The 16,108-nt window shown below is 35.4% G+C and overlaps 1 protein-coding gene across 1 annotated transcript in view; it reads right to left on the bottom strand.

Annotated features, from left to right (window-relative positions):
* Positions 1 to 16,108, bottom strand: part of LOC124231567 (bromodomain and WD repeat-containing protein 1-like) — a 122,865-nt gene that overhangs the window by 66,522 nt on the left and 40,235 nt on the right. Inside the window, exons 11-18 of the mRNA XM_046648358.1 lie at positions 15,146 to 15,246; positions 14,307 to 14,347; positions 13,385 to 13,483; positions 10,558 to 10,708; positions 10,170 to 10,304; positions 5,681 to 5,809; positions 5,273 to 5,498; positions 577 to 762 (exon numbers count right to left, since the gene is read on the bottom strand). Coding sequence (XP_046504314.1) covers positions 577 to 762; positions 5,273 to 5,498; positions 5,681 to 5,809; positions 10,170 to 10,304; positions 10,558 to 10,708; positions 13,385 to 13,483; positions 14,307 to 14,347; positions 15,146 to 15,246 — 1,068 coding nt within the window. The remainder of the gene's footprint in view (positions 1 to 576; positions 763 to 5,272; positions 5,499 to 5,680; positions 5,810 to 10,169; positions 10,305 to 10,557; positions 10,709 to 13,384; positions 13,484 to 14,306; positions 14,348 to 15,145; positions 15,247 to 16,108) is intronic.

The raw sequence follows: 16,108 nt of genomic DNA on the forward strand, positions 1-16,108 counted from the left end.
GATATGGGAGGGATTACCTCTGTGGCACTGCCGGGATTTTAGACTCTCAAAGCTTCTCTCATCTTTCACAGTCATTACTCTTTCATCGGCATAACAACCGCCAGTCTCCTCTAGATTATTTCCACTTAATGTAATTACTATTTCATTCCAGTATCAACTACTTCACCCTGAAAGTTCACTTCGAGCCTTCTGATTCAGTAAGAAATATCAGTACTTGACTCAATTCAGTTTTTTAAAAGGTAAAATGTTTACAGCAAAGGAAACCTAAAAGTGTAGTCTTCCTTTAAAGAACACTTTGCTCTCTACTCTCGTTTACTTAATATGATTTTGTAAATTCTCTTATTTTAGAGCCAAAAAGGTTTCAAGAGCCGTTCATAGTACTTGAAACTCAAACGTCCATTTGTTAATACATCAACTTTATATCTAATAAAGCTACCTCCAGACTACCGCTTGAACTGTAAAAGTACACTGCTTACTTAAAGTGTTTCACATTGCATGTACCTGACAATGACTTTACTTACTCCTCAATTTCAATCCAGTCATATTAAAGCAAAATATTTCCCATCTATTTATTACCTCTTCGAGGTGTTTCTTCCCCATTTGGAAGTCCACTTGGAATAGTATCCTGACCTGCTCCCATTCTCTGATCTTGCTGCTGCTGCAACTCTCTTATCATTCCATCAAGAACACTGGACTCTGGGCTTCGTTCACCATTATCATTGGTTTGTAAGCTTATAATTTGTTCGATTACCTCTCCATCACCTGCAAATTCAATGAATGAATATAAAATCATAATATATATATAATAAGGGGGAAAAAGCACTTTCGGTAGTCTACAATTAAAATCACATTAGTAACTGTCAGAGTTCCTGCTTTTAAAAAAATAATTAAAGATATCCTATATATTCATAACTAATTAAATCAGAGAAAAGGTTCAAAACAAAACCTTTCCTTTAGAGTACTAAGTACCACAAAAACCTCCTCAACAGAGCCTCTGAAATCCCTAGAAGTGAACACATGGAAACACCTTTCAGTAGCAGCTTCATTTTGCTGTTTCATACTACCACCCTTCATTTACACAAGATACGTTTTTTAGAATTTTCCAAGGTTATTTCCCAAGGTCCCAGTATTTCCCAAGGTCTCTGACCAGAACAGAGAAACAATGTATGATTTCTGTTGTAGAGGAAAGCAGCAGTATTGGTTCTCTTCTGTCTTAAGAAATAAAAAAGAGAGAATAATACCTTTTAGGCCTTCAACAAACTACAGCTCTAGCTCTCCCCTGCGCCAAGCACCCTGAGACAGCGCGCACAGCTGAGGGGCGAGCTACACACGCCTCTTCCACCAAGCTTAAGTTACTCTCTCTTACATATGCTATTTTAGCATAGCCAGGACCCATAATTCTTCAAGTACAAAACCAGATTTTTTTAAAGTGTCTTTGCTTCTTTTTCAAATAATACATTTTCAGAGACATTTAATAGGTTTAGAGTTAGTGTTAATGGATAAAAAGTGTCAGATGGTTGTGGGGTCTGGAAATAAAACATTAACATTTTCATGCAAACAATTCCTTACATAACCTCCCACCATAATACACATCTTCTTTGAACATTTTATATATGTAACACAGATCATCTTATAAGCCATCAACTTATAAGCATAACCCTAACAAATTGAAATTAATGGAGTATTAAGCAAAAAAGAATGCAAAGATATAACTTGCCTCCATAGTAACAGATCCAGAAACTGAGAAATGCCTTATACTATTTCAGGGGGAAAAAATCCTTCCATCCTACTCCCCGAGTTAGATTCTCTTACATCTCACAAATGGAGATGGATAACATCTCCACTTTACTATGGAAATCAATGGAAAACTTATAAGAAATGGCATAACTCAGATTAACTGTCTTAAAAAATCACTAAAAATTTTGGATCACTAGCGAAAAAGCAGCTAAGAAAGCACGAAGTGGAGCCCTAACCTAAAAAGATGAAAAGATTCTAATGAGAAGTGGGTATAACATAAAATTCCTATGATCACAACATGGAAGCAAAGGGAAAGCAGCAGAACAGGAAACTTCTAAAGCTCTGCCCTCCGCTCAAGAAGCCTAGGTCTATGTGCCTTTCCCTTCAGGCACAGAACACTGACGTCTAACTCGGCAAATCATCAGAATGCTAACTGTATGTATTTGGCATAATGCAGTCACTATTCAAACATTAAAGGAGGGTCCCACTCATGAAGTCTTAAATGCCACAGGAACTGCCCTCCCACTACCAACTACTACAACACTGGCAAAAATACTATCTGAAACAAGGCCTTGAGACATTGGACAGCAGACAGCACAGGACTGTGATCCCTGAGAGAAGACACCCAGTGGAGTCCAGGCTTTAGACTGCTCCAGGTAACATCCTGGAGGCAGTTTCCAGGTTGCAGAACAATGAGAGGAGAACCCAAATAGCGTCCAGCGGTCTCACTGAGTTGAGGAGACAGTGGTCGGAGCCTGGGAGCACGGGGGAAGACTAAAATATGTAGGGCTGAATATAAGAGAGCAGTGAATTGCACAGAAAGCTCAGAAATATATAGTGAGGTCCAATCAATTCTTTGACTAAAATGATGCTATGTGCACATATTGGGGAAAAATTGTACCATGCTGTGGGAAAAAATATGAAAAATCAGTAGGCAAAAAAACTCCCAGCACAGGGCTGGAAATAGTTCATGTTCCTGTCAGCCAGACTAAAGACTTTAGAATACACAGTAGAATTGCTTTATGCCTGCTTCTAATTTTAACACTTAGAATATTTTTTGAATGTTTGTTCAAAGTAATGAAGAATACAATGACTGCTAGTACTTAGGTGCCATGGCCTGGATTTGCAGTAAGGTGACAAAAGTTTTACCCACTATTGCTTCTGTAGATCAGTGCAAATGTCAACATTATAAAAAAGGCAAATAATATTTCTATATTATTATGAAGATAGCTATGATCTCAAAGCCCACAAAAGGTCATGGATAAAACTATGGGTCTGCAAACCACACACTGATAATTCCTGCCCTAGAGCAACCATTAGAAATAAATAAGACAAACAGGTACTACTAAGTAGACATTAGTGGCAATAATATGAAATACTAAAAAATAATTTCTAAGAAGGCAGGAAAAAAATGAAAAGGCACAAAGAACAGAAAGGATAAAGAGAAAACAAATAGCAATATGGTAGAGATTTAAGACTGACCATACTAATAACTGTATTAAATGTAAATGGTCTACATATTCCAATTAAAAGGCTGTCAGATTGGATTGCTGCCTGCAAAAAAACCTGTTTTAATTTAAAGACACAGATCGGTTAGAAGTAAAGAATAGAAAAGATACACCAGGGCAACACTAATCCAAAACGGCTGGATTACTTAATATTAGTATGAAGCAAAGTAACAGTCTTCAAAACAAGAAATACTACCAAGGAAAAACTGGGACATTTTATAACTATTAAAGAATTAATTACAAAAAGGACAATCTGAAATGTGTATGCATCTAAAAATAGAACTTTAAAATACACAAAGCAAAAATTCATAGAACCAGTGGGAGAAATAAGACAAACCCACATGATAATTGAGTATTTCAGCACTCCCTATAACCCCCAAATGGAAAAAAGCCAAATGTCCTTCAACTGTTACTGCATATAGATGAGAGATGATATACCGTACAATGGAGCACTACCTATCAATAAACAGAAACAAACAACTGACATATGTGACAACAGGAATGAATCTCAAAAGCGTCCTGCTAAGTTAAAGAAGCCAGATACAAAAGACTACGTATTGTACAATTCCATTTTTACAAAATTCCTTTAAAAAGTAAAATTAAAGTGACAAAATAGAACAGTCGTTACAAGGAGCAAGGAGAAGGGAAAGAACTGACTTCAAATACATTCCGCCCAAGAAAACTTTTTTGGAGCGCTGGAAATATTCTGTGTCTTGATCATCGTGGTGGTTAAAGGACTACGTAACATTTGTGAAAACTCACTTGAACTGATACTTAAAATTTTGGTGAATTTTGTTCCATGTAAAGTATACCTCAATCAAACTAATAAAAAATTAACATTCAAAACAGTAAACATAGTAATTTACATTAAGCTTTAACCTTAAATATAACTGTTGATTTAGTTTCAGTAAATCAATTCTCATCCAAACAAAATAGAAGCATTTTTTTTCTTTGCTTAATAATATCTGTAGGGAGTTACATTGCACTGCTATGAACAAATACAAAAAAACAATACAAAACTCTGTACTTGGCTAGGATAAGCAAAGTACAAGATGGGACTGGAACATCCTGTGCCAGCAAGTAAGAAACTGTTCGAGGAATGATGGGGACTTGGGGAAAGGACACAAAACTCAACTTGAAGAGTCTCTCATACTCAAATATAAGGATATCATAACAAAATAAAGACAGCAATGGATTATAACCCACTATATAGCAACTCTAAGTCCATACTAAAACTTAATGAACTATGTAAATAAAAAGAATAGTAGTAGATGGCCAACTACCAAAATGCAGATTCAATGATGACCGAGTTAGAAAAGAACCATTTTGCAACCTTCATAGTAACAACTGATTCAGGCAAAAATCATAAATGGATCCTAAAACTCGTGGGTAAGGTTTGGTAAGGAACAGGTTATTTATATCATCTCTCACCACAAATCACTTACTAATTACAAAGAGAAAAATAACTTTATAGTAGAGCAACTTGGCAGACACTGCCTTAATCAAGTGTTCCAAGACAACACTACCACTAATTGGACAAAACAGAATCATCAGCATCCTGATATGAAGGAAGGCTACAACATCATTTATGTTGTATTCTGTCAAAAATGCATAACCAGAACTTAATCAATGACAACTAAATCAAATGTGCAGTCCCAAATTGAAATCTACATCAAGAGAGAACAAAACCTGTAACATGCAGTATTAAACAAAATTTGATTACAGACTATAGACTAGATAACAGTACTATATAAGTATTACATGTCCTAATTTTAATAACTGTTCATGATTATGTAAGAAAATATCTTTGTTCTTAGACAATACATATTGAAGTATTTAGGGGTGAACGGACATGAGGTCCAGAACTTAAGTCTCAAATGGTTCGAAACAATAATATATAGCTAGTGACAGAATGATAAATTAAATACTGGAAAATATCAACACTGATGAATCTGAAAGTATAGTTCTTTGTATTATTCTTTACATTTTTCAAATAAAAAGTTAAAAGAAAAAGACTTTGCTCTTACTTGTTGCCACATAGCCTAGCTGTGGAACCAAATGTTCATCTGCGGAATTCTCTCGGCCTGGCACTAATCTCTGATACTTAGTTGGATGAGGATTTCCATCTACATCTACCAAGAATGGTGGAGGCATAAGATGAGGAGCCTGCTGAGTTTGTTCATCTAACACATAATTATTAGAATCTCTAATCAGTGGTCGATAGTCAGTATGGAAGAACATCTGATCAGGAATCTAGAAAAGGAAAGTTTACAGATTGATATTTTGACATTTATATATGTTAAAGAAAACAAATATTAAACAGCAACTTTATAATTAGAAAAAATAAGGATATCAAATTAATACATCTAACCTATTTTTAAAACATCCCTCCTAACTACTTATTTTACATGCTATATAAAAGTATTAAAAATGACCTTTTCATATGGCTTGCTGCATCCAAAACCAAATATCAAAAGATGCCCATGAGAATCTGTGCAGGCAAAATGCTGTCCATCTTGTGAAAACTTACAGTCAAATACAGCTCCATGTCCTTGTCCTTCAATCTAGGAAACACAGAGGGAGAAAGTTATGACTAATTCTACACAAGTGCTTTTGCTATATAACCTGTTTTCATGTCGACAGCCTGCTACAATATATCACTTCTAAAAAAAATACTTAAAAGCAAATTTTGCATTAAGCATGTCAATTGATATTTTCAGAAAATAAAATTCATTTTAGATATCACTAGCCTAGAAAAAAATCTTGAGACATCTTCTAAGAATTAGTTCTCAAAAGGACCAAAGGAAGGATCACAAACCATCCAAAGTAAAGGCTTTCTTCTGACAAGTGAGTGACAAGCAATTTCATAAACTTTTGTTTTAACATATAACAAAAGGCTATTGACTAATAACCTACAAGGTAAATGATTAAAGATTAACAAAGTTTGATATTCATGAACTAAAATCAATACTTTTCTGTAGTTTAACCTTTCTAACACAACAGACCACCATGCAAAATCTGTAAAACTTCAAAGTATCAAGGGTGCATATGTAAATGCCTGCACCTGCAACTACCTTATTTCAACCTGCCACGAATTTCAGGAAGGATGCCCTAAGTGCACAGTGAACACTGTCTTAATGAGATTAAACTGTTTTATTCTTGCTTTTTAGCTGTAAATTATATTAGTTTAGTAGCAATTTATAGTTAAATGAGTTTTGATTAACTCAACGTTGAGCTATGCATATTTGTTGTCTGAGCCTCTAACTTTCCAGTAACTAAACTTTACGACAAGTCTGATCAGTGTTAGAAAAATAATCCACCCTCTAATTGCCAAAACAAACTCACACACATGCCTAAATACCTGCTTGAAAAGTGACACTTCAATACTGCCATATTGCACATGAATGGGCGCCAATTAACAAACTTGGATAAAAATTAAGTTACTGGGATATTTGGGCACTGCTGAATAATATGTATACAAATTTGTATTCTCTCACAACATTTAAAAGAATGTATAAATATATTTCCTCCAATTCTTTGTTAAAACACAGAACACATAAAACACTGTCCTTGGAGGAGCCACCCCCACCACAGCCTGACCTACACCCTCGCCCTTCACATTCCTGCCCTTGGACCTCCAGTCTAAGTAAAGCAGACCTGAACAAGGAGGGAGGAGGAAGAGCCCTCAGATCCCAAGGTGAAGATGGGAGCAGCTACCGTCCTGTCATACACGTGGACCTAACTGCACCAAGGGCTTAGCTAAGGGGACTTGCTGAGAAGGAAATTTTCCCAAGTGGTCAAACTGATCTAAGCAGAGCAAGCCAGACTTGGTTTTTACCTGTAGTCTGAAGAGTCCTACACAATGATTCCTGACAAAATGCAACCTGCAACTGTGCCTGGAGAACAATTCAGTGTCACAATAAAGTTTATTGTGTATTTGATGAAATATTGTTCTGTTAGTAATTTACAGCCCCTATGTAATCTGTCTAGCCTTAAGAGAATCAGGAGCCTCTCAGCTGAGCAGTGAAGAGCTCCGTATACGAGGACAATTTCTGGTGTCTGACGGAAAATAAGATCATCGTTGCCCACTTGAGACTATTCTCAGATTATTCTTTGGCTTAGAGGTTGTTTAGCTCCTTGAGAATCAAAATGAACGACAATCTATTCGCCTCTCTCGCTTCCCCAATAACTGGTCTACCCATTGTTATTTTAATCATCATATTTCCAAGTATCATATTCCCCTCATCCAACCGACTAATCAATAATCATCTTATCTCCACTCAACAGTCTCTACTTCTTATTCTACACATTAGTGGAATCCCTCCCATTCGTGGTTGCATTAATCTTCATTCAAAACCTTACCTATAGTCTACATAAAGCCTGAATGTTGATTTGTTCTGATAAGTTAAATTTCAGGATTTAATGTTCTTACTGTGCTTTAATGGATAATTAAGAAGATGGATGTATGAATTTTATGACTACAGAAAAGTTGTTGAAGAAGGCTTGATTCTTTCTCCAATAATTTGACCACACAGATATACAACTTTCAGAGATGCTTAATATCTGCAATTCAGTCATACTATTTCAGTTGCCTTAGTGCATTTAATGTTAATAAATAAAATACTGCAATATAAACTGTTTGTTAAGAAATTGTCCAGAATAAGCACATTGAAATAGAAATTTTAAACTAAAAAAAAATAAACAAACTGAACACAAGCACTAAGACTGCCTTCAATCAAAGGTCCAAGAACCACTCATCTACAGGCTGCTACTACACTGCCTCTAAAATTAATTACACTTTAAATTCGAACTTAGCATAAACTGCAGAGTAATTATACAAAACGTATCACAAATGTCAATCAAAAGCCTTAATAACATTCAAACTCTTTTACATAATAATTAACTGACAGTTTATTCCAAGGAAATAATCAGGGTTCTACATAAACAGCCACATACAAGAATATTCAAAGTGTTACTGCTGTGCATACTTTAGAAACGACTTAAATACTCAACAGATTAACTATATAAGTAAGATTCTTCTGAGAAAGGTTGAATTCACAATCAAAAATACATTTGCAGGGGCTGGCCCAAGGGCATGGTGGTTAGGTTTGCATGCTCCGCTTCGGTGGCCCAGGGTTCAAGGGTTCAGATCCCGAGCACGGACCTACACACCACTCATCAAGGTATGCTGTGGCGGCATCCCACATACAAAATAGACGAAGACTGGTACTGATGTTAGCTCAGGGCCCATCTTCCTCCCACTTCCCCAAAAAATAAAAAATAAAAATATATTTGGAAATTCTTAAAAAAATATTTAAGGCTGTGAAAAACATCCTTTACACAAAATGAAGAAAGATCACAAAACTTGCAAGAATGCCAACTAATAAATATGGAAAGAATAATATCATTAGAAACTCTTCAATGGATGTTAGTACTTATAAGTGAATATGAGGAACAAGATATTTACACAGTCTGAAAACAGCTCCTGAAAAAATTAGTTTAACAATTACAAAGAGGAAAAACAACTATTTTATAGTGAGGAAACCTGGCAGATGCTACCTTAACCAAAGTGAAATTATCACCAACAGCAGGACAAATAAATATCATGTGTCTCCTAATATATGGAGGGAACATTATCATTTATGTTTTATTCCATCAAAAAGAAAACGTATAAAAGAATCGACTCATGAGGAAACATCAGACACAACAGAGATCCTCTATAATATTACTTGCCTGTACTCATCAAAAAGTCAAAGGGCAAGAAATAGAAAAAAAGATGGAAAGAGTGTTGAAGACTAAAGAAAACTAGAGACATATAACCACTTAACACATTGTATCAGCCTGAGTTAGATTCTGGTCCAAGGGGCTAAAATGCAACTACAAAGGCATTATTATGACAACTGACAAAATTTGAATATAAACCTAGATTAGATAATGCTATTTTATCAATGTTAAATTTGCTGATTTTGTTAACTATATTGTAGTTAGGTATAAGAAATTTTTGTCTTTCTTTTTATTTGAGGAAGATTAGCCCTGAGCTAACATCTGCTGCCAATCCTCCTCCTTTTCCCGAGGAAGACTGGCCCTGAGTTAACATCCGTGCCCATCTTCCTCTACTTTATACGTTGGACGCCTGCCACAGCATGGCTTAACAAACGGTGCATAGGTCCGCACCTGGGATCCAAACCAGCGAACCCTGGGCCATCCAAGCAGAACGTGCGAACTGCTGCGCCACCAGGCCGGCCCCAGAAATTTTAAAAATATGCAATGGGGGGGCTGGCCCCATGGCCAAGTGGCTGGGTTCACGCACTCCACCACAGGCAGACCAGTTTCGTTGGTTCGGGTCCTGGGCACGGACATGGCACTGCTCATTGGACCACTCTGGGGTGGTGTCCACATGCCACAACTAGAAGGACCCACAACAAAGAATATACAACTATGTACCGGGGGGCTTTGGGGAGAAAAAGGAAAAAAATAAAAAATAAAAAAATATGCAATGGATCCTAATTTGACTTTAGAATACACACGTGCAAAAAGAAAAAAGGCTAGAAAAGCCCAGTGACGTCTGATTCCCTAGATGACTTTGAGTATTATTTACATTTTTATCAAATATTTTAATAAATTTAAATATTCAAAAAGTTGTATATAATTACCATAATCTTGCCAATTTAAACAGACACAGGAACACATTCACACATATACACAAAGCTATGTAGATAACTTTCAAAATCTTTCCCTCATATGAATCAGTTACACAGAGAAGTTCACCTATGTGTATCTGTCAGGTATTTATTAGGCTTTAAGTTCCCTGATTTCTAGAAATATAAACTGCCAAAACATACAGATCAGTTTCCCGCTAACTTCATAATCCAAATACTGGAAACAAATGCAAGCATGCATGAAGATACATCTCACTTCACTTACCATATTAAAATAATGTTTCATCTTGGTGCCTTTTGTAATATCCCATATAAATATGCTGCCATCGTGTCCTGCAGATAACATAATTCTGGAATCAAAGGGATGTGTCTCCAAAACAAATACTTCATCAGCATGTCCCTTTATTCAATAAAGTCATACAGTTAAGGAGAGCTTGCAAGTTAGAAATTTAAAATTAAAAACCCATATCGTCATAATGTATAAGGGCTTTTAAAAATGCATTGACAGTAATTTATACATTAGTATATATATAAATTTCTGTTCACTTGATAATATAAAAGAAACATATTTAATGTATTAATTTTATAGCTTCAAAAATAAAATTATAGTTAAAAAAAATCTTGATTTGTTATACTGTACAAACATGACCTACCAGTAAGTTATGAAGCAGCTGTCCGGTATAAGAATTCCACACTTTGAGGACATGATCATTCACAGCTGTGACAACAATACTATCATTCTGATTCCAAGCTATCATTGTTACTTTGGGTTTCATAAACCTTTCCTCTTCGGAAGATAAGTCCCTAAGTAAAATATACACAAGGTGTAAATTCATTTAGATGCTAGGCTATACAATGTATACAATCCCTCATCAATACAAAAACAACTACAGTAATCCAGTTCATGTGCATATGTTATCTACTCTATAGAGGGTTCCACATATCTGACCCATAATAGATTATCTATAAACAGATGGGGCAAAACCCAGAGGAGTTGGAGTTGATTTAAAAAGCAGTTCAGAGACCGAATAAAAGGAAGATTTTAGGACACCACTGCTGCTCATGAAAGCAAAGCTTTTTCTCTCTTTTCAGTTTCTCTCCTTTTCATCCCCAGAAGATAAAAAATTTTAGGAAGACAAAAAGAAGGTAATTCACTTTCATATCCCCAATGTCTACAAAAGTGCCTGACACACCGACACTCAATTTGTTGAACTGTAAATGAGACTGTCGTCATCTCTTTATACTTCCCTATAGACCGTTTCTATGGGTCCCTTGGCAAAAAATGGTCTTGGATGCACATGTCTGCAATGTTTTGCAGCCTTTACAAAAGTGATATGCCAAGTTTCTCTGTAAAATATAGCAGTCAATAGTAAACAGTGGAGAAAGGCCTAGCTGCTTCTGAAATCACTGAACACATTCAAAGAAATTATAAACGTATAATAAACTAAATATACACTTTAAAGAAAACAGCTATAAGAATATGGACTAAGCATATATAACAGCTGTCTATGTAAGCATAAGGGAACACACATGAGAAAATAATTCTAACTAGACTGGTTAGCGGAAAGTGTAACCTAAGAGGTGAAATGGAATAAAGGCTAAGACTCCACACTGCACTTTAACCCAAAATGCATTCCCTGTTAAGAACTTTGAATTTATTAATAACCATGTTGAATTCCATCAAGTTGATCAGCCAAGATTAGAACACTAAAACAAATATACCCACCAATTTTACAAACAGAAAATTCTGCTTTTCAAGATTTGCAAGAGGTAAAACTTTAAATGAGAAAAGAACATTTCTATCACGAAGGGAATTAGAGGAAAAATTTTCTCCATGAAGAGAGTATGGTAGCAAGAAACCTAAGCAGTTTTCAGGCTCACTACAAATTTTTTTATTCAAGTTCTTAGACTAATGCTCCTATTTTGCCTACTAAAAACTGTGCACAGGTGAATGTGATTCAAATTATCTTCACTCCCATTCTCCTTTATTATTTCAAATAATCAAAGACTGAGAAGATTCACTTTCACATTAAGATGGTTTTGAATATCAGATGTAACATTTTTAAATAATGGTAAAGATTTAGTTTGTGAACAAGGATTACCAGATTTCCAGTGTATATTCTTTTCCATTCTCTACCACAAATCATTCCACAAAATTATTAAGATAAAATTTATTTTGAAACCCAATACAATTGTTTGAGCCACAGCAGAGAATATGAATTAATTTCTCCTACAATTACTGAAAATGAGCCAGACATGAGGATTTCCAAAAGACAGTAAGTGTAACATTTCTCAGAAAAACTGATATGAAAAGCATAAATTTTGGAAATAAATTCTAAACTAAAATTTATTACTTTATATTTCTATTACACTGTAACTAAAGTGATAATATTTGCAATGGGCAAAAGAACACTGACATGCCTACTCTAGACCAAGCAGTGTGTTAGAAACTTTTGTTCTATCATTTAAAATTCCCAGTAATACTTAAAGTAGTCTTATTTTCCAAATGATAAAACACATTAATATTAAATAATATTCTCAAAATTATATAGCTATAAACAGTACAGCAGTCCTCTCCTTATCTACAGTTTTGCTTTCCAGTTTCAGTTACCTGCAGTCCAAAAACACAGTACAATAAGACATTTGGAGAGAGACCACATTCACTTAACTTTTATTACAGTATATTGTTTTAACTGCTCTATTTTATTATTGTTGTTGCTAATCTCTTATTCTGTCTAACGTATAAATTAAACGTTATCATAGGTATGTATGTATGGGGAAAAATATAGTATATATCAGGCTCAGTACTATCCACAGTTTCAGGCATCCACTGGGGGTCGTGGAACGTATCCGCCACAGATAAGGGAGGACTACTGTGATAGTGATACTTGAGCAAAGGTCTGATTCCAAAATGCGTATTCCTCCCACCACCCGTACTGCCTCCCGATGCAGACTAAACCAAAAACAGCAGTGTATTTCAAATGTGTAACATTTACTTGGGAAGTACTACACTTACCTCAGAAAGGCTCAAAAAAACGTCTGAAACTTTGGAGCGCTGGGGGAGGGGGGCAAGTTGGACAACCCTGCCTTCAAAGAAATTTTACACGCCAAAATTTTAACATGCAAAAAAGGTCACTACAGCCAAGTCAAATTTCCACACTTGACATACAAGAATTATTTTTATAATTGTTTTAAAGTATAGGTGGTTTTAAATGCAACACCTAAGAGGAAGTCAAAGCTTTGGGCAACAATAGAATAAATATGTTGTTCTTTCCTACATAAATGTAAGGATAAATTCCTCTGGATATCGACTTAAGTTCCAATTTATCAGATATGTCGGAGGTAACCATTCACTCAGATCACTGCTCTTTTTAACAGGAGGTGGCTCCAATCCCCCCTGAACAAAGCAATCAACCAAGCAGGCAAAGAGAGATCAAGTACTTACGACGTCCCTACTTAGCTCACTCCATCTCAACTCACCCTGAGATTCTGGTAGCCATATCCAATAAAATGCTTCTCCATTCTAACTGCTCAAATCGCCAGATACGTGCTGTTCCATCTCTGCTACCACTTAAGAACCTTAAAATATTCAGAGAAAGATCTTATACTCACATACATGCCAAGGGCTACAGTTAAAATCACAAGCACAAAAATTTTTAATGTAGCTATCTTCACTGCAGGTAAATCTTTATGTATGAACTCAAAAGATAGGGATTTAGGGCATATCTGAACGGAAAAACTCTGGTTTACTACGATCTGCCTGGCTCTATGAAGTAATGGACATTTCAAACTCAATGACTAGCTTGTCAAATAGATTGAGTTTTGAGAAGACAATGTACAAGTAGTACCTGGAGAGGGAAAAAAACAGGAAGAATTAAAGACATGGGAAAACTAGTAAGAGCTAAAGCTCCATTATAAGCATCTTAACTCTAAACTCAAATTAATTCATGCTGCCCATTATGTGAAAAGCAATCTCTTAACAAGGTAAAGGGTTAAAAACTGCAGTTTAGGAAAGGCATCTGAAAGACACTGGGGACCACAAAGAAGGATATATTTTAGGTGATAATTTCATTGGAGGATACATCACAGTGGTGAATTTAAAAAGTTTTTTTTAACTACTCAAACATAAGGAATTTTGTTATCCTCATACCTAATTTTTCTGTAAATCAAACATTTAGCCAATGGTGAGATAAAGGAGAACTACTTTTGGTCATAGGAACCAACAGCAACTACAATTCTAAAAACTTACTATGTTGCCCCCACCACAAACACTTTTCATTCAATTAATATATTTACTAATAAGTATCTGCAATACACCAAGTGATATATTAGCTATACTAATATGAACCACAGTATATTCGCCTGGAAACACACACACAAATACAAACATACACTTACTCACCGATCACCATTGTTACAAAATTGAATACTATCAACTTTATCCTAAACGAGTGGGGGAAAAAAACAAACACAAAAGTGATCATCTACATAGTTTGTAAACAAACAAAAAAGCACTCAGTTTTAGAGCTAGAAGCACATTTGGTTTAAAGCAAGAGATCTGTACTTGTGCTGCTTAGCTCTGTCATTTGAACCTGTATTGTATGTTTAAGTGCAAAGAATCTATGAATCTAACAAGACTACTAAGATATAGCTCTTGTCTCAAAGACATATGCAGTAAAAAAAGACTTGCTTCTAAAATTAAAGCTGAATTTACAATTATATCTGTATAAAAACTTATACATGTGGAAAGTGATCAAAATAAAGGTTTAAGCAGCTAAAAACAAGGAATATTCACTCTGATGATTAAATGCAAAAATTTTTTTTTCTTTAAAAGTGATTTTAAACTGTGTTAATGAAATAACCTCACAGAACTTCCTATAGAAGAAAATATGACCTGACCATTGACCAGCAGTCCAGAATACTGTGTTATCTATATTATACATTAATAGCATTCTCATTCCATGAGTGTGGTTAAGATTAATAGGCCCACTTGAACCTAACCCATGCACATCAACAGTCATAATCCAGATTTTAGATATAAAGCTGAAACAACCACTGCAAAGTGTTAGTAAGCACTGTCAACACGGTGAGTTGTCAATGTCCTTCACCTTTAAGGGCAATTCCTCCTACTTTATGTAAAAATTAGAGTCAATAAAAATTTCCATTAGCAATATTTAACAATGTACCAACAGGAATATTATTAACAATTCATCTACAGAATTTTAAAACATGAATACTTACAGTGTGGCTCTCAAGTTCTGCTATTTTTTCAGGTGCTTCAAAACCCAAAAAATACATTCTGATTACATGATCAGTACTACCTGTGGCTAAAAACATACCACCTGAAATAAAAATGTTAAGGTTTAAAAATCAGTTTATAACAAATATTTGAACAAACCAAATTTCTATATTAAATTAAGCAAGATTTCTTATTCCAAAACTAAGTTTATCTCAACAGATCCATCTTCTAACTCACTACATAAAAACCATTTTAAAATTAATAAAATGCAGTATGATGTGATTTATACTAAGAAATATACATTTGGTCTTCATCCTCATTTCTAGCACAGAGCTCCTAAAAACCTTTGGAATTTCTTAAGTGGTAAGAGCAATAAAGGAATCTTGATATTCTTAAAGCCATTTCAACCACACCAGAGTTTACACAAACAAGGTACCTTTCGAAAGGCACCTAAATATGGGGGTACTGATTGCCAGGGGAACCAATCATGTGATTAGAGGTTTGGAACTTTCAGTCCAACCTGGGGTGACAGGAAGGAGGAGAGAGTTGGATCATAATGAAATCAATCATGCCTATGTAACAAAGCCTTCATATAAACCCAAAAGGATGGGATTCGGAGAGCTTCCTGGTTGGTGAACAAGTGGAGATTAGGGGACAGTGGCATGCCCACAGAGTGTCCCCTCCTACATACTTTATCCTATGCATATCTTTTATTCAGCTGTTCCCAAATTACATCCTTTTATAATTAACTGGAAATCTAGTAAGTAAAATGTCTGAGTTCTGTGAGGTGTTCTAGCCAATTAATTGACCCCAAAGAGGGGGTTGTGGTAACCTCCAATCTGTAGCCGGTTGGTCAGCACAGGTGACAACCTAGTCTGAAGTTTGCAGGAGGAGGGGACTCTCGTAAGACTGAGCCCTTAACCTGTGATATCTCACCCTACTCTCTAGATACATAGTGTCGGAAC

The sequence above is a fragment of the Equus quagga genome, chromosome 21, assembly GCF_021613505.1.
Source record: "Equus quagga isolate Etosha38 chromosome 21, UCLA_HA_Equagga_1.0, whole genome shotgun sequence".
NCBI classification, from domain to species: domain Eukaryota; kingdom Metazoa; phylum Chordata; class Mammalia; order Perissodactyla; family Equidae; genus Equus; species Equus quagga.